Below are 18213 nucleotides of genomic sequence, written 5' to 3'. Positions count from 1 at the left end.
GGCAGATAGATATTGGGTTGAGGAAGAGGTTAGGTCATGATGAGTAGGTGACATTGTCTGAGGAGCGATATACCTCGGCCAATAGTGTGGAGGCCTAAGGTCTGACTACCCATCAAGTACTAGGCAGCAGGCAATTGTGCTTGGAAGGATAAGCATTAGAAAGAGACGAGATAATAGAGAATTGAGAAATATCTTGGAAGAAAGTTGCTGTCACTGCATTGAATGCTCTGCATCTAACTCCCTAGTCGCATTAATGTGGAAATGATATCTGAATAGTAATTTTCAACCTTACAACTACCCACATAGACTTCAAGAAGGTGCTGATGGGACAAGTATCAAGAAGATCAACAATTTGACCTACACGTGGAGGGTTGAGATGAAAGAAGAAGAAGGTAAAATAAAAGGGAAGAGCTCCATTACATAGGGGATCATCAGAAAAACTAGGAAAAATCACTGTGTAACCAAGAATTGTAATTTTGGTATAAGTCTAAGAGAAATATATAAGAACATACCTTTCTTGGACTTGACCGAGGAGAACTTTTCTTGTTCAAACTGTTTTTTTTTTGTTCATTCCAATAATAACTAGCCTATTGTGATTAGTATCTTCCTAACTCATTGAACGTTTTGTCTTAAGCCCACTCTCTAACAAATTCATTGTTTTGGGCTCATTGGACCATTGTCCATCCATTTGGGCTGTGGAGCAAAACATGTCCTTACATATATATATATATATATATATATATATATATATAAACCGAAGCCTTTGACTTTTGGTTGACCTCTCCACAATTTTCCACATCATTAATTGTTTTTTTCCCCCTTTAGCCGTAATCTCTATATAATATCATGGAAACTAATTGGTCATCATATATATATATATATATATATATATTCTTTGAAGTCCAAACCATTGTTGCTTCATTCATATATACCTTAAAAGTCTACTACGCTATATTCCTAACCCCTCCTCACAATTCGTAGTATAGTATACTTGGAAGTCTACTTCTAGGCTAATACGTAGCCTACTTTCAGGCTACGGCTGCCTCTATATATAACACATAGTTATCAAAGAAAAAACCGACCCCGCTACAATTCTTCAAAATCCCTTTTGTTCTTATTTTTTCCACATCATTAATTTTTTTTAGTTTTATTTTTATAAAACTCTATTAGAATCCGTTCAACCACAAAAGACTACTACTCTCACGCTACTATCGCTAATTACAATTGAAAACAAAATCCCAACCATTCGCTTCCCTTATAAGAACGGTCTTAGCCTCTCTTCTTTAGGGACTTATTCAGCCACATAGCCGATTAGATGACTCAATATAATCAGTAAATGTATTGTTGTTCTACATCCATTTTTTCTTAGATCAAATTCAAAATTTTAAATAGTAAAACTTCTCCCAAAAATTATTATCCCTCACACGGTCAACAAATTTGGCATTCCTTTATTGTTTTTCATAAATGAGTCTTCGGTTTGTTGTAGGTGAGAGTCATAGGGTAAGTTTTTTTTCCCCTTTTTTGGTTTATTTAGAGAAGTCTCCTTCCGGTGAAAGTTTGCTTGAGTAATTTGGTGGCTCTATTTCTTTCTCTTCCCCCCTCTAAGTGCATGCCACTGTATAATTGTATTGCATATTTGCATCTTTATAAGAAAAAAATAGACTATACTGCAACTTTTGCATTGTTAAAATTTCTATATCTAATTTCATGGTTTAGGTTTGTATCTTACTAAAAAATAAATAACTAAATTTGTGAGAATCATAAATAAATAAGGGAAAGATTTTGTTGTATACTTGTATGTTGCAATTGCCACATAATGTCTAAGAGTCTCATATGCATTGCACATGACCCTTGGACATTTATTTTTGCTTTCCCAATAAATAATTGTTGACGTTATTTAATGGTACCCTAATTTTAGGGTTAATTAATATAAATATTGATTTATTTTGAATTGTATATTCTCAGCCGATTTTTGGACCAATTTTTGCCCTTGAAATTGGGTTGTTTATGTGTTTCATATTTGACAAAAATTTTAGTTGAAATTTCAGTCACTGTAGGTTTGGAATAAATTGGATTATGCATTCACAAGAAAAGTTTTAGCCCATAGATATCTGATTTCGTTTAACAGGTCCTCTCTCTCTTTGTCCAATTGGTTTTTGTATTTTTTTTTTTTGATACAATTCCAGAAAACAAGAAATTACAAAAGAGTTTGATTAATCATTCAGTAATGGATAGGCATTCTAGTTGCCATCTTGGCTAGGTTGCTAACATGACTAATTATAGGTCTTGGGACATACAAAGAGAGATAGCTAGTGTCATTGTGTGCTAAATGAGACCAATTAGCCAACAGACTCCTCTCCTACCAGGTTGGAGTCCACTTCCTATTGGTAACTTGAACAACTCTCTTACTATCGCCAAGAAACACAAAATTGTTGTAGCCCAAATCCCTAGCCTTCATAGCTACTTCCCACATTGCTTCCTGGCTGGTTATTGGAACTGTCTTCCTTATACAGCTTGATACCCCTTGCAAAATGATATCCCCTAGCATGTTCTTGGCTTCATAGGCAAAATCAGCTCTGTTGAGTCTCTTCAGTCTTGCTCTAGCCACCTTAATGATGAGCTGCTATGATTTTTCAGGTAATTTGTTCAAATTGAGGTGATCAGATTTCCTATAGGAGGGTGTAGAACAGTTGGAATAAGCTTCACTATACTTGCAAGTAAGAGATTGAGCAATTAGTGTGATTTCCATTGGGTTTGGATGTTTACCTTCATGGACTACCAGGTTCCTGTGAGTCCAAATGGTCCATAAAGTGACAAAGACTCCTTGGAGGTAAAGCATATTATTCTGCTCCATATCTTTGTGAAGTTGAAGAATTTGCCCAACACATTGCACAATAGATATGTAGGTGAAATTTGAGATATGTTTATCTAGAGAAGATCCATGCCAAATAGCTCTAGAGAAGGGGAAAAACAGAAACAAGTGAGATGGGGATTCATCTTCCTCAAGGCATAGGGGGCATGAGCTTTGAACATAAACACCCCTGTTTTTCAAGGTGAGAAAAGTGGAAAGACTATCATGGAGAAGCCTCCATATAAAGTTGCAGATTTTTAGAGGAATTTTAACTTTCCATATCAACTGCCATAAGTTTGAACCAAGGCATGCAGTTTATTTTGAGAGGAGGTTATAAGCTTTTTTAACTTTAACATGGTAGACACCTGAAAAGAAGTGTTTCCAAACAAGTTGGTCAATCCCAATTCCTGTTTTAGAGATAGGAAGGTTCAAGATTTCTTCACTAATGGGGTAGGGGTACAAAGATTTAACAAGACCAGGATTCCATGAGTGGTTTGTGTGATCAATCAGGTCTGCCACAGTACCCTCACTTAAATTATGCTAGTTTAGTAGCTGTGGTTGACAAGGGAACTGGACAGAGTGATTGAGAGGGATATTTGTACCCGAACCTATGATCCATCTTCCTTCACTTAGAATGCTATTTTTTTGATTAATAATGCCTCTTCAAAACCATTCGAGGAGAATTCATGGATTGAGGTGTTGGGGAAATATTTGGCTTTGAAGGTTTTGGAAATGAGGGAATGAGGGTTCTGACTGATTCTCTAGAGTTGTTTAGCCAGCATGGATTTATTTATGAGTCCAAATTTTCTCAAATCTAAACCTCATTCTCTCTTAGGTTTACAAACCTTATCCGAACTAACCAAGTGCATCTTTTTTCCCCCTAGATCATTACCCCACCAGAAAGCTTTAGAGATTGCATCCATCTTGTTACAAATAGCTTTAGGAACCTTGAAACATGTGAGGTGTACATAGGCATGGATTGAAGGGTGGATTTGATTAGAGTAGTCTTACTAGCCTAAGATAGGAGTTTTGCCTTCCATCCTTGTAATTTAGAGTGCATTTTATCTACCAGGAACTGGAAATCAACAATTCTCTTACCTCTTAAGAAGAAGTTTAAACCTAAGTATTTACTAGGGCTTTGAACCAAGTTGACACCAAGATTTTGAGCTAAAACTCCTTTCTCTAACATTGTTAGGTGAGCAACACAGGTCAGATTTAGAGAGATTGATGCTTTGTCCAGATAAGGAACAATACCAATTGAAAATTTCTTGAATATTGATTAAGGACGGTTATCTTGTTAGAGGAAAAGCAAAGCATCATCAACAAAAAAATAGACGAGTTAAGGAGATGCCATTTTTGCCTATCTTAATCCCTCTTATTCTCTTCTGATTTTTAGCTTTCATGAGTGCTAGAGAAAAGATGTTTGCACACATAAGGAATAAATATGGGGAGATAGGGTATCCTTGCCTGAGCCCTTTTCTAGGGGTAAAAGATTGAGTGATGTTGCCATTTATGAGAAGGGTATACTGGACAGAGGTAACACACTCCATGATCCATTGCACCCATCTATCATTAAAATTCATGGCCAGAAGAATAGCCTTCAAGAAACTCCAATCAACCCTATCATATGCCTTGGTCATGTCAATTTTCAAGGCCCCAAAACACTTTTTCCTGCCTCTTTTTTTTCCTAGATAATAAAAAATCTCATGTGCAATCAAGATGTTATCAGCTATGTTTCTCCCTCGGAGAAAGCATTTTGAAAGGGTGTAATGAGGCTGTCCATTAGAGGTTTGAGTCTATTGACCATTAGTTTTAAAATGATTTTATAAATGACATTGCAAAGGCTAATAGATCTAAAATGGGAAACCTCATCAAGGAAGGGTACCTTAGGGATGAGAGTGATGAATAACTAACTTTTTGCTATTATTTATAATTTATTTTTGAATAACTAACTTTGTCTTTATTTCTAATTATCTCTTTACCTCCTTTTATCAAGTATTGGTTTGATTATCATTCTGTTTTTACTAATTGTAGCATTGAAAAAAGTGAATATATATTTATTTATTCAACATTTGCTAACTATTTCGTGCATCGCATGAGTTAACGACTAGTATTCTATATAATAAAAGCTATATATAATAGATTGAGGTATCATCAAAAGGATTCCTTATTTCTCTAATTTTTTTTTCTCCTTATATCATGTGATGCACTTTAAGTACATTAATTAAATAATTAACATAGTTGCTCAGTTTCTCTCCTATCACCCCACATTTCTCTCTCTCCTTTCCCTGCCCTTCATTGCAAACCCTCCATCATAGTTGCAAAACCCACAATTCGCAAACCAAAGACATAAAATCCAGAGAGACATAAAATCTAGAGAGAGAGAGAGAGAGAGAGAGAGAGAGAGAGAGAGAGAGAGATATTACTGAAGGAATAAAAGAATATAAAAATATGTTGCCTAAGATAAAGATTTATACAGTCTGGATAAACATTATAACTAAAATACATTTGGCTAATGGGTTGCTAATCCACCCACAGTGGGTAATTTTTGTGTGCTAGTTAGGCATATCTTAGCTGGTTGCTCTTGGGTGTAGTGTATGAATATTATATATGTTGTGTTGAGCTAACTGACATTTAATGGTTACTTAATTAATGGATAATATACCTAAAGACAAAAATAAAAAGACAAAATTTAGCTACAAAATTGGTTGTAACCTTAGAATACAATTTTACTTAATAAAATAAATATTATTACATATTTTAAAAATCTAATTGTTGAAATGCGTATTCTTTACACTTTTAATATATATATCAAATTTTGTATCAATCAGATATTATTTTCTATATGATTTATAAGTTTATATTTTATGTATATTCTTAAACTATAAAAACTTGAAATTTAAATAATTTATTGATGACACAGTTATTGATCTTTAATTTTCAAAAAATTTTACAAGCTTGAAGTATATAAGAAGAAGATGTAATCTAATGATGGATTTGTCAAAATTCACATCCGATAAAAAGATATTGCATAAGGTTGTACACTAAAACTACAACCAATTTTATAGCTAACTTTGTTCAAAATAAAAAGCTATTCACTATTTTTATTTTATTTTATAATTTGATATAGTTACAATGGAAATAGAGGATTTGAACCCTTGATATTTTTACTAAAAATATCAAAAGTGTTTATTAGTTAAGTTACAAACCTCTTGGTAAAACACTATCAAACGTTAATGCTAGATATTGAAATCCAAAATTTGAAACATTATATTCCAAAATCACAATTACTCCAAACTTAGATAATATAATTTACATTTTTGTCTAGAATTTAATATTGGGCGGCAGGGCCAATAATCCACATAATAGATATTGAACAGTGCTTGTGACTATACATACTTTTTTTGACAGAAAAGGTAGAAATATATTAACCAAAGAAAAACCAATACAAGGCAAGCCAGGGTGGCTCCCACTGACCTGGCGCCCATAAATACAACCTCCACAGAGGAAAAAATAAAAAACAAAGGAACAAAAAAGAAGAAAAACTAATATATAACGTGTACAAAGGAACTCTGCACGAGCAGACAGCAAGCTCAGGTGCATCAGGTGCGAAGCCTACTATTGGCCAACCGTTGGTACTCCTCCAGCAACGAGACAGCCCCCTTAAGGATAATCTGCGGAGGAGTTTGAACTGCTTCGAACAGGAGACGGTTTCGCGCGTTCCAAATGGACCAAGCCACCATTGCCCAAGTGTCAAGCTCCTGCCTGCTTAGCTTCTCCGACAATGCCCGAGCCAAGCTAAGGAAATCAAGAGCTGAGGTATCACATTTCTGAAGCTTCCCCCGAACCAACGCCCAGACATTACGCGCCAAAGGGCATTGCCAGAGGATATGGATAATGGTCTCATCATGTACACCACAAATCGCACACTTAGGATCGATGTGAACCTTACGCCGGGCAAGGTTTGCGCGAGTTGGCAGAACGTCCGAGCTCGCCCGCCACACAAAGTGTCGCACCTTCGGAGGGATGGGCAGCCTCCACAGCCTATTCCAAAACCGTTTATCGTCCCGCACCCCGGAGTGCTCTGCACTCGACTTCCAGTGCAAGCGGAGAGCCACTTGGTACGCTGTCCTCACGGAGAAGGTCTGCGACTTATTCTCATTCCACACTAGCTTGTCTCGGCTGTCCAAGCCTCCCAACCGAATCCGCAGCACTTCGTCCCTAGATGAAGGCAGGAACCAGGCATTGACCTTGACCCTATCCCACTGCTTGGTGTGTGGGTCGATAAAATCCTTCACCTTCAGTGACGTGTCCATTCCATCATGGAAAGCCGGGGGGTGGGGGAGCCACCTATGGCTCCTAATACCAGCCGTGCAGCCATCACCAATACTCCACAGAGAACCTTCCCTTATCACGTCCCTAGCACTAAGGAGGCTGCGCCAAACATAAGAAGGGTTACTACCCAATTCTGCCTCCATGAATGAGCAACCGGGGAAGTACCTAGCCTTGTATACCCGGTAAAATAGCGAGTGAACCCCCTGAATCAGACGCCATGCTTGCTTGGCCAACAATGCGAGATTAAAAGCATGAACGTCCCAAAATCCAATCCCTCCCCTATCTTTGGGAGTGCACAACCTGCCCCAATTGATCCAGTGAATCTTCCGCTCACTACGGGTCTGCCCCCACCAATATTTAGCCAAGGCCGAGTTCATACCGTCACAAACTGCCCCAGGGATCTTAAAGATGCTCATGGAGTACGTCGGGATAGCTTGGGCCACCGTCTTGATCAGGACTTCCCTCCCAGCTTTAGAGATATTCTTTTCCTTCCAGCCCATCACCCTTTTAGTGACCCTTTCCTGGAGCTCCTTGAACGTGTTCACCTTCGACCTCCCCCCCACCATAGGCAAGCCGAGGTATTTCTCACAATTAGTCAAAAAGCATATTAATTTATTGAAAACCAATTGATTGAAGTTCAAAAATTTCAACATGTAATCATAAAACGTTGTTACGAAAGAAAATTGAGCTGAATCTTTTGGCTGTCCCTTTACATTACTACATCAAATTAGCTAAATACCCTCCAAACAGAATATTTTATAGGACTATATTTTTGCTCAAGACAAAACAATCACTTTGCTCAGTATCCACAGCACCAAAGAGAACTCAAATGCGAAAAGTGTGTGAAGCAATCCCCGATCAAGCGCAAACCCATACAGTGTGACCCCCCCATGGTTGTGTTGCAAGTATGTTACTGCACGTAAAGCAATATCATAAGCACACTATATTAAACAACAAGGAATATATTAATTCTTTGACAAACAAATACTAGTAATAAAGGATTAAAGGGTAAGTAGGAAAACATTGCCATACTTAAAAAGACAGTCCAAACTTGTATGGTATTGGCATCATTGTGCATATATATATATGCTTACCTAAAGCTTGTCTGGTTTGGAATAAGTAAGGTTCTTGTGGAGATATTGTTACGAAAATGTCTGAGGACTCAGAATCAGTGTCGTGTGTAGATACTGGGGTATCATCAACCTCTGGCGTATGGCATTGGGGTGATCCAGAAGATGCACAAGTCACAATCATGTGCCATCGAGTTGCAACCGACACAATTCCTTGAGCTCTATGTGTGATTCTTGCAGCTCCAACTAGGCATAACAAGAATCCACTAAGTTGAACAGCTGAGCAAACCTGCATATAATTGTCCAAAATTTTGAATTATAGGCTTCATGTAAATTAATAATTAAAGAAACTGCATTGAAAAAGTATTATAATTTCTTACTTAACCAAAAAGAGGGTTCCACCTCAAAAAAAAAAAGGGGTCAGATTCAAGTTTCATTTAATGATAGCTACTTTTATTAATAGTACATTACAAGATAACTTTTTATCGATACATTTTTGTTAGTCCTCTTTCTATGTATCCTATATGTATATACGCAAAGTATTATGAAGATTAGAGAATGCTAATTAATAACTATCTCATCTATAAAATATTTAAATTTTAAATTATTTAATTTTAGAATTATATATAAAAACATAAATTTATAAATTAACTAAATAGTAAAATAACATTTTAGTGACACAAAATTTAGCGGTGCGTGTTAAGAATCTAGAAAACATTCTAACTATGAAATTTTTAATAAAAAATTGTTAAAATGATCCTTACTCTATATGTATTAAGAGGTAGCAATACTTACCACAAGGTCACCAGAATTGAAGAAAGTCTTTTGAGAGTCTGAAGCCAAAGCCAGCAACAAGGCTCCCAATTGACTCACAGAGATGGTAACCATACATGCTATTATGAAAAACCTATACCTATGGCTGGTCAACCACAACTGCTCTCTAATCCTACCATGCTCCTTAAATATTGAACTACAGTCAGAGTCACAATCCTCCAACATCTTACGAAGCCTCTCAAACCTCAGTATTTGAAGCTCACAAGTGAGTCGAAACAAAACACAAACCAACAAGAACACCCCTGTCCTATAAACCCACGAGGCCAAAACAAAAACAAACACAATGGCATTCAGTGCCACGCCGCTACTGACATATGGTAAGGATATTTTGACGGTGGTGAAGAATACGATTTTGTGAGCAATTTCCACCAAAAACGATGGTAGAAGTATGAAAGCTAAGAACCGGAACGCCTTGTCAAGCTCACGTGTGTATCCTCGCTGTACGTATGAAGAATCATCCTTTAAGCCCTCAAGGAATAGAAGCTGTCGAAGGCCATACCTGTTGTTATATACAAGTAACTGATCAAATCTCTAACATGTTAACTTTTTCAATAAGTTTACACAGCATTTTTCATAAGGTTGATATGACTTTTTGCAAATTTTTTTTTTTGGATGGGAGACTTTTTGCAATTGATATAATAATAAAATGATATTAGTAATACACGTATCTAATCTCTAACTACTTAATTAAGTTTTTCAATAAGTTTTAAGGAAAACATTTTTCACAAAGTATTTATATAACATATTGTGATTGGTGAACGTGTTACTAGAAACAAAATAAGTTACTCTAATAAATTTTATTAATAAGTTTAAGAACAACAATTTTTACAACTACTAATATGATTTGTGATTGGTACGTAATGGTGTCAGTGATGAATTTGGTGAAAATTGTGTTACTTCAATTCAAATAGACTACATAATTGTGAAAAATATAGTGTCATGAGCATTATTCTAAGTTTTTAGATAGAATATATAGATAGCTATTATAATTAAACAGTACCTACTGAAGAACCGGGAAAGAGTGAAGAAAGCAATGATGGCTGAGCCAGACTCAGGAAATTGGACAAGCAGGTTGAAAGAGATGGGGTCGTCAATTTCAGCAGAGGCAGGTACTCGAGCAGAGAAGCATGCTATAAGGGGGACGAGGATGGTGAAGAATATGAATATGAAGTAGGAGATGAATTTTCCAAAGCAAGAAGAGTGGTCGAGTGCACACCACATGAGGCATATGCGGAATCTGCGTAACTGGTTGAAGATTAAAGGCTTTGATGCGGCATTGGAGGGCTGAATGAGAAAAGGGACTACTGTAGTGTTGGACTGGTTTGGTTCATCGGCGTGGCAGCCAGAGGTGAAGTTGATGTCTATGTGGGTGTCAGGGGAGGTGGTGGTGGAGTTCATGGCTAATATGGCTTTATGTTTATGAGGTTAGAGGTGGGGAGTCTGTGACTCTAGGGAAGCTTTTCTAAAACAATAATTTTGAGCGTGTGAGTGTGAGTGTGACGTAGTGATTTTATATGGTTGGGAAAAAAGCCAAATAGTTGGAAAAGTGAGAAAGCATTGCTTGGAAAATGGGATTTGAGAAATATGCTTTTGTAGACTTGTAGTGTTCGAATGGTTGGTGTGTTGGTAAAATACTAAAATTACTTTTTTTAAATGTAATGTTGAGGATCTAAAAAAGAAAAGAAGAAAAGAAAAAGAAAAAGAAAAAAAAAGGTGATGCTGTGAATATTACAAATTTTATTACATATTTTATTACATAGGTCTTAGAAATTGATGGTCACTAATTTTATATTAGTTTTTACAAGGATCCATTATTTTTTTTCCGCTACTTAATTATAACCAATTGCTTTTATATGTTGTGAAATTAAGTGTGCGATTAAATGTTACTGTAACATTGATGTTAAGCCAAATGAAACTAGGGCTAAAGAATGATGTTTTTCATACAAACACGAAATGATTTAATGTCACGAGGAAAAAGATTAGAGTACTGCAGCCCATTATATGTCCTTTATTTTCATTATTTTATAATATACACCATTTAAAGGTTGTTGAGCATCTAAAAGAAGTAATCCTTCAAAGATTTTCAATCTTTAGATTTGTGTTCTGGGAAACTTGTACGATTGAAGCAACCTGTGATTCTCAAAGCTTACTTTTAGCATAAACTATTAGTCGACCAACAAATTTTAGATCCCCTCTATAGAAGTATCTAATTTAACTAAATTGTTTTTAACCGTGGCCACTGATGTTGCAATGACTATTTCATAAATTTTTCTCTTCACAAATCAGACATTTATGTAATGAACAAAAGCATTTTAATTAATTACAACCACTAAATTTTATTCCTAAAACCTTTTAGGTCGGTTATGAATTCACGACAAATTAATCAAGGTTGACTACATATATTAGGAGACGTCCCTACATGTATTTAAAATATATCTATTCACAATAGTGACTAAATTTTACTCTAAACATCAGCTTATTGTAGTCCTCATCTTTTTAAGTTTGGGATTGATTATGAACAAAATATATGATACTAAACAGAAATATAGATAGAGTTGCCTCATTAAATTACCTTATTAAAAGAAAGTCTAAAAAAAAAATTCATGGATTATATTATTATTATTATTATTATTATTTTTGGGCTGATCTGTATAATTTATCTTTGTCAAGTTATCTTTTGAACACTTCGTCCGCCCTAATTTTACTTTTAGTAACTTCTCAACTGGTAACTATACAAATGAATAGTAACACGAATTTCAGGTGCCGAAAGCATAAAAGAAAAAGCAAGAGCCTTTGCTTTGTCTCGTGAGTTTGACCTCTAGTAGTTAGATGAGGTTTCAAGGAACTGAAGAATAAAGGCTCCCCTGAAGCTCTTTTAGTTAGTTGCCTTTCTATTTGCCAACCTATTATCATATTAGTTTCTTAAACTCAAAATTTAAATGAAGACTTAATTTTACTAAAATATACTTGTTAATATTATTTTTATCTATATTCTTTACATTTCAAGATTTTTATTTTATCTTTTTATATTTGATTCTGTTTTCTTATTAGTCATATCATCTATTTCTGTTAGTAATTTGATGACACTTGACATTAGATGAGTGTCGTGTCTAAATAGACATCACTTATCTAGTACTCTACCTACTAGTCAAATTACTAACAAAAATTAATGATAAAGATAAAATGAAAATTTTTAAATATAAAATGCCAAAATTAAAATAATCCTAAACTTTAAGGGCTAATGTATTTTAATAATTTAATTTCTATGCTCTCGTACTAACCCCAATCCCTTGTTATGTTCTACCTCTGGATTAGAAGTCCAATCAATCAGTGAGGAATTCCTGGCCCTAAGTCCATGTGAATTTGGTCTATGAAGGATTGGGCCTAATTTCCCAGCCCATCTATCCCATCCACATAACCCATGGACAAAACTCAGCAGGTTTTTTTTTTTTTTTTGGGTGAGAAACAGCATGCCTATAAAGGTAATTCTTGTATTTGCATTTTTGTTCGGCTGAGGCATCAATAAACATCAAAATCAAAGTTTGTGTTTTTTTAATTTATATAGGAGTATATCATTTTGGGCCAGGTATCATCAACATTGATGATTGACTAAGAAAAACTGGCAAACTTACCAGCACACAACAAGCTTTATAATAATAAACAAAAAAAAATTGAAGGGAATGCATCCAATAATTCTCTAAATGCCGGCCATAAACAGCTCATTCCTGGTAGCTGGGACTTCGTCAATTTCACCATTTGTACCCTTTACATTCCCCCCCCATCTTCATCTTCATCTTCATATTCATTATTCCCATCGCCTATGTTGCTTTGAGAGCCAACTTCAACATTCCTCATCATCATGGCTAGCAACAAAGTACTAGTACAACAATGGCTTTTCATGTTGTTCATCATGTTAGTACATGTTGTGGCAACGTACGGTGCTATGGACAATGCTACTCAGGCTAGCCTCCTCAAGTTCAGGTCCTCTTTGTCTAACGCCGCCGCGCTAAGCAACTGGAACGACTCCATTAATTTGTGCAATGGTAACAAAAGTGACTGGGCTGGCGTGCTTTGCCGCAATGATGTCTTCTATGGGTTGCGCCTAGAGAACATGTCTCTTTCGGGCATGATTGACATAGACGCATTGGCTGAGATACCAACTTTGCGTAGTTTAAGTTTCATGAATAACAGCTTCAAAGGTCCAATGCCTACTGTGAAGAAACTTAGTTTAACAAGGGTATTGTATTTGTCTTTAAACGGCTTCTCAGGTGATATTCCAGATGATGCTTTTGATGGAATGAATAGTTTGTGGAAAGTTTATTTGGAAAGAAATGAATTTACGGGTAAAATCCCCAAGTCCCTTGTTGCATTGCCTTTGCTTTGGGAGTTGAGCCTTGTAGGTAACCAATTTGAAGGAAACATACCAGATTTTCAACAAGGTCAATGGAGAAAATTCAATCTATCTTACAACATCTTTGTGGGTCCGATTCCGGAAAAACTAAGCAATTTGGTGAACTCAAGCTCATTTTTGGGTAAGTTGTTTCAGTCACATTATGTGTTTTCATTTTATTTTTTCTTTATTCATATACACATTCTTAATCATGGATTTCTAAAATAACAAGAGGTGTTTCAACTTCAACTTCAATTCTTTTATTCTCTTGATATGGTAATGATAATTTCTATGTTCAAGCATGGACTAGCTAGTTTCCAATTGAATATTCAAGTTTTACTGTTTTGGCATATATTTGCTGCCCTTCCCCATTAATATTTTTTCCATTTCATTTGTTCATAGGCATGGTACTATAAGGCTAGGTACATATATTGAAAGATGTATAAAGTTGACATTCCCTTTCAACTTTTTTTTTTTTTTTTTCACAACATTCATCTTCCCATGTTATTATAATTTATTTGATAATGCAAAGTAGCTTATTATAATTTATTTGATAGTGCAAAGAACGTTCTTTATAATTACAATTTTTTTTTATAGGCGATTTCTTTTAATTAGACATGTGAGGCCGTAGAAATTGTCCGATTTGTTCCAATTATATACAAAAACTCACAATCACCAAATGATAGCAATTTTTGCTTTTTGTTTTGTTGTTGTCATTTCAATAATTACAGTCCACCAATAGGCTAGAGTCAAACCTCAAGACAAAATATCAAAACTCAAAACAAAAAAAGTTCGATAAAAAATATGAAACCTCTTCTTCCCTCTCCTTCCAATTTGAGAAAACAATTCAGTTCCATTGGGTGTCTAATGTATATCACAAAATAGTTGATTTTTTTTTTCTTTTTTAAAAAAAAAAAATCGGAGAGGGAAGTATTTTATAGGAGAGGTGCCCTACCAAAGCGCTGCAGAAAGATATATTCATATTTAGTGACATATATAGTAATGGCCTAAATTTTTCCCAGTTAGGACTGATAATTGATAAACAGTGCAATTATAAAATGGAATAAAAGCTTATTATTTTATTTTTATTTTTTACGAGAGCTTCTTATTATTTGTTCTTATTCATCCTAGTTCTTCAAACAAAAGTGGTTATCAAATCATCTCTCATTAATTACTAAGATAGTCTATTTTAGATAAAATTAAACTATATTATCAAAGACTATTTTTTTTAGACATATTAATTACCGAAGACTAATTATTTGATACTTTGAGAATATAACGACATGGTACTAATACTCTTACTTTTCACATAATAATTGGGTCCCATTAGTTAAATATATGGTAGGAACCACAATTTATGTGACTTATTATAATTAATTGTTAGGATAGTTTACACTAAGCAAAATTCTATATTACCTAAATTTCAAGAAGTTTAAAAATTTACTCAAACTAAGATTCTAAAATCAAAAGTTTTAAATAATTTAGAATAAAGTTTAAATTTTATTTTGGTTATTTTGATTATATATCATAATTTCATTGTAAAATTATGTTTTTGTCATGCATGTGGCTCATTAATTATTAAGATAGTTTACTAAAATTTCATGTAATTCACTAATCATTAAGGTTGTGAAAGATATTAATAATGGTGGATACTACTAAATAAATTGGAAAGATTAAGTCCAACAAAGTTATAATAATAATAATAATAATAATAGTAATAATGATAACAACATTAGCATGTATTTTCTAGATTTGTTAGCAGAATCGAAACTTGAAGAAAATGGAAGATTAAACAAATCAAGGGATTTGAACCCAACAAATTAAGGGATGGATCAATATAATTTATTTAATTATATTAAACTTACAGAATGTCGATCGACATTCCTGTCACCATATCTGGTTCCTGAATCCCAAACAGAATTAATACTTGTAAAGTGGTTTGCACGTTGATACCAATACCATCAGCAATATTGATTGCGAAAGTCAAACCATCAATGGTCACCAGTCACTTGTTGTATGAGCCATACCAAGATGACCAGCATAAATTTCTCTTCATTATTAAATAGTTCTTTCAAAGTTTTATTCTATACAAGCAGCTATCTACATATACTGATATACATTCACTGAAGACTAGTGAAGAGTAGCCCATAACATTTCTTTCTTTAATAATGAATTGGGTAAAACTTAGGTAGTGATAGCTATATTGAATATAATTTTTCTTAGAAAGATAATACTATTTGTATTTTATTAGTTAACGCAATTAAATGTTTGAAAATTAAGGAATCTTATGAAGCCAATGCTGCAGGAAAATTTTAATTACTAAACCTTTTTCTAAGAATTTTCTTGGTGTAAAATTTTGGACGTACAACTTATAAATAGTGTTTGGTTGAGCAGGCGATATAGGCCTATGTGGAAAGCCTCTGGACCCATGCAAGCCCCCAACCCCAAAGCCGAAGAGACACTACCTCCTAACCATTGGGATCTTAGTTATTGTTACTGCCGCATTAGCTCTCTTAGGTGCAATTTTATACGTACATGGCCGCCGAGCCAAAACATCCCAATATGAAATGGCTCATGATCAAGAGGAAAAAGCCCACAGGAATTTTGGTTATGATGTGAGCTTGAAGGAGTCCCAATCAGCTGAGTTACCTGCTGGGTACAGAAAAGGTGAGCATGAAAAGTTGTTCTTTGTGAGAAATGATAGGGAGAGGTTTGATTTACAAGACCTACTTAGAGCCTCAGCTGAAGTATTGGGGAGTGGGAGCTTTGGGTCATCTTATAAGGCTGTTCTTTTGAGTGGGCCTACTGTGGTTGTGAAGAGGTTTAAGCAAATGAATAATAGTGGGAAAGATGAGTTTCATGATCATATGAGAAAGCTCGGAAGGTTGTCACACCCTAACTTGCTTCCTCTTATGGCCTTTTATTATACCAAAGAAGAAAAGCTTTTGATCTCTGACTTCGTCGAAAATGGCAGCCTCGCCAGTCATCTCCATGGTATGCTCTCTGAGCCTCTTTTGACTTGGTATATTTTATTTTATTTTATTTTTTCTTTTCTGTTTATTATTTAGTAGACAAGATTGAAGTCTAAGATTTATCTATTCAACATATTAGGGCAAAGCCTTCATTGTGTTGGATGTCACACAATGTGAATACGCTATCAATTTTGAGCACATGGTTGAATTGTATTCCGTTTAATGTATTGGAGCCTTAAATTTAAGTCAAACCTTACATTTTATTCCAAACTTTGTCACATCAATGTATTTAGTATTTTAAAATTTTCATAAAAACTCTTACAAAATTTGAGCCTTTATTTAAAAAAAAAAAAAGTTGGAGCCTTTGAGGTGTCTTGCCACTTCACATACAGGGGTCTACAACTCAAATTGTGAGTCCCATGTGTAGTGGCTGTGTATTAGGTGGTAAGACAACTGGACTTTTGTGATTTTCCTTTTTCGAAATTCTTTGAGCCTGAAAACTTAAAGATGGACAAAAGAGAAAAAAAAAAAACAAACAAACAATCATAAGATGCAAAAATAACTTACAGTACTATGTCTATGATCCAATATGTTAGCAAAAAAAAAAAAAAGTCTATGATCCACTATTTTCCTGTACCCATCAATTTGATTGAGATTGAAGAAGTATTCAATATTGCAATTGAGCTATTACGGAGAACTCTAAAAACAAGTTTGGCTTACCATGAAAACGAAAATTAGTTTTGAAAACAAAGTCGAGGAAATATATAAAGCCCTTTTTTTTTTTTTTCTGAGAACAAGAGAAACAAAAACTTAAAGCACATATCATGCATGGCTTTACTATGTGTTTTTTCAGGTAGACGTGCTCCAGGGCAGTCAGGTCTAGATTGGCCAACTCGCTTAAAGATCATCAAAGGAGTAGCTCGAGGCTTAGCTTGCATTCACAAAGAGTTCCCTACCTTATCACTACCACACGGTCACCTAAAATCCTCCAATGTTCTTCTAGATCACAATTTCAGGCCTATCTTGTCAGACTTTGCTCTTGTCCCAGTCATCAACAAAGACCATGCTCATCAATACATGGCAGCATACAAGTCCCCAGAGTTCACACAAACTGACCGTACTTCCAAAAAGATTGATGTGTGGTGCTTGGGGATACTCATTCTTGAACTCTTAACTGGGAAATTCCCTGCAAACTATCTGAAACATGGTAAGGGAGCTAATGTGGATTTGGCAACTTGGGTTAACTCAGTTGTGAGAGAAGAGTGGACAGGTGAGGTGTTTGATATGGACATGAAAGGAACAAAAGACAGTGAGGAAGAAATGCTGAAGCTTTTGAAGATTGGAATGTGCTGCTGTGAGTGGAATGTGGAGAGGAGGTGGGATTTGAAGGAGGCTGTGGAGAAGATTGGAGAGTTGAGTGAGAGGGATGTGAATGAAGAAGGCTCTTATTCTTCTAATGGTAGTGAAGGAGATATGTATTCTTCTAGGGCATTGACTAAGGAAGACTTCTCTTTTCTTGGCTAATTTGTATAATTTGATCATGGGTTAAAAGGTGAGTGTTGAGGCTTGGAGAATCTGCATGTGCATTGGATTTTTAAAAAGTTGGTTAGGGTGGGTGGTGGATTCTAAAGGTAGCAAGAAACTAAGAAAGTCTTGGTTCTATGATCATTTCTATTTTTTACTAGCATCACTGTGTATCTCGTTCATTTTCATTTTTTGTTCCTTACCTTGGTGGCTATAATTATGTAATGAGCTCTATCT

General features: G+C 35.1%; 2 protein-coding genes across 2 annotated transcripts; one reads left to right on the top strand and one right to left on the bottom strand.

Annotated features, from left to right (window-relative positions):
• Window positions 1–7839: 7839 nt before the first annotated feature.
• Window positions 7840–10563, bottom strand: LOC115970908. The gene is made up of 4 exons (XM_031090530.1): window positions 10091–10563; window positions 9052–9589; window positions 8281–8545; window positions 7840–8099 (listed from the first exon to the last, which is right to left on the bottom strand). Exons 1-4 carry the CDS (start codon window positions 10486–10488, stop codon window positions 7963–7965), a joined length of 1338 nt encoding a protein of 445 aa, XP_030946390.1. The 5' UTR covers window positions 10489–10563; the 3' UTR covers window positions 7840–7962.
• Window positions 10564–12949: 2386 nt separating this feature from the next.
• On the top strand, window positions 12950–17976 carry LOC115970447 (probable LRR receptor-like serine/threonine-protein kinase At4g31250). Its single transcript, XM_031090080.1, has 3 exons — window positions 12950–13622; window positions 15875–16474; window positions 17306–17976. The coding sequence occupies exons 1-3, from the start codon at window positions 12950–12952 to the stop codon at window positions 17974–17976; spliced, it is 1944 nt and encodes a 647-aa protein (XP_030945940.1).
• Window positions 17977–18213: the final 237 nt, after the last annotated feature.

The sequence above is a fragment of the Quercus lobata genome, chromosome 12 (genome assembly GCF_001633185.2).
Source record: "Quercus lobata isolate SW786 chromosome 12, ValleyOak3.0 Primary Assembly, whole genome shotgun sequence".
NCBI lineage: Eukaryota > Viridiplantae > Streptophyta > Magnoliopsida > Fagales > Fagaceae > Quercus > Quercus lobata.
Note: the sequence above shows the minus strand (reverse complement) of the source record. Positions and strands in the feature narration are given on the sequence as shown.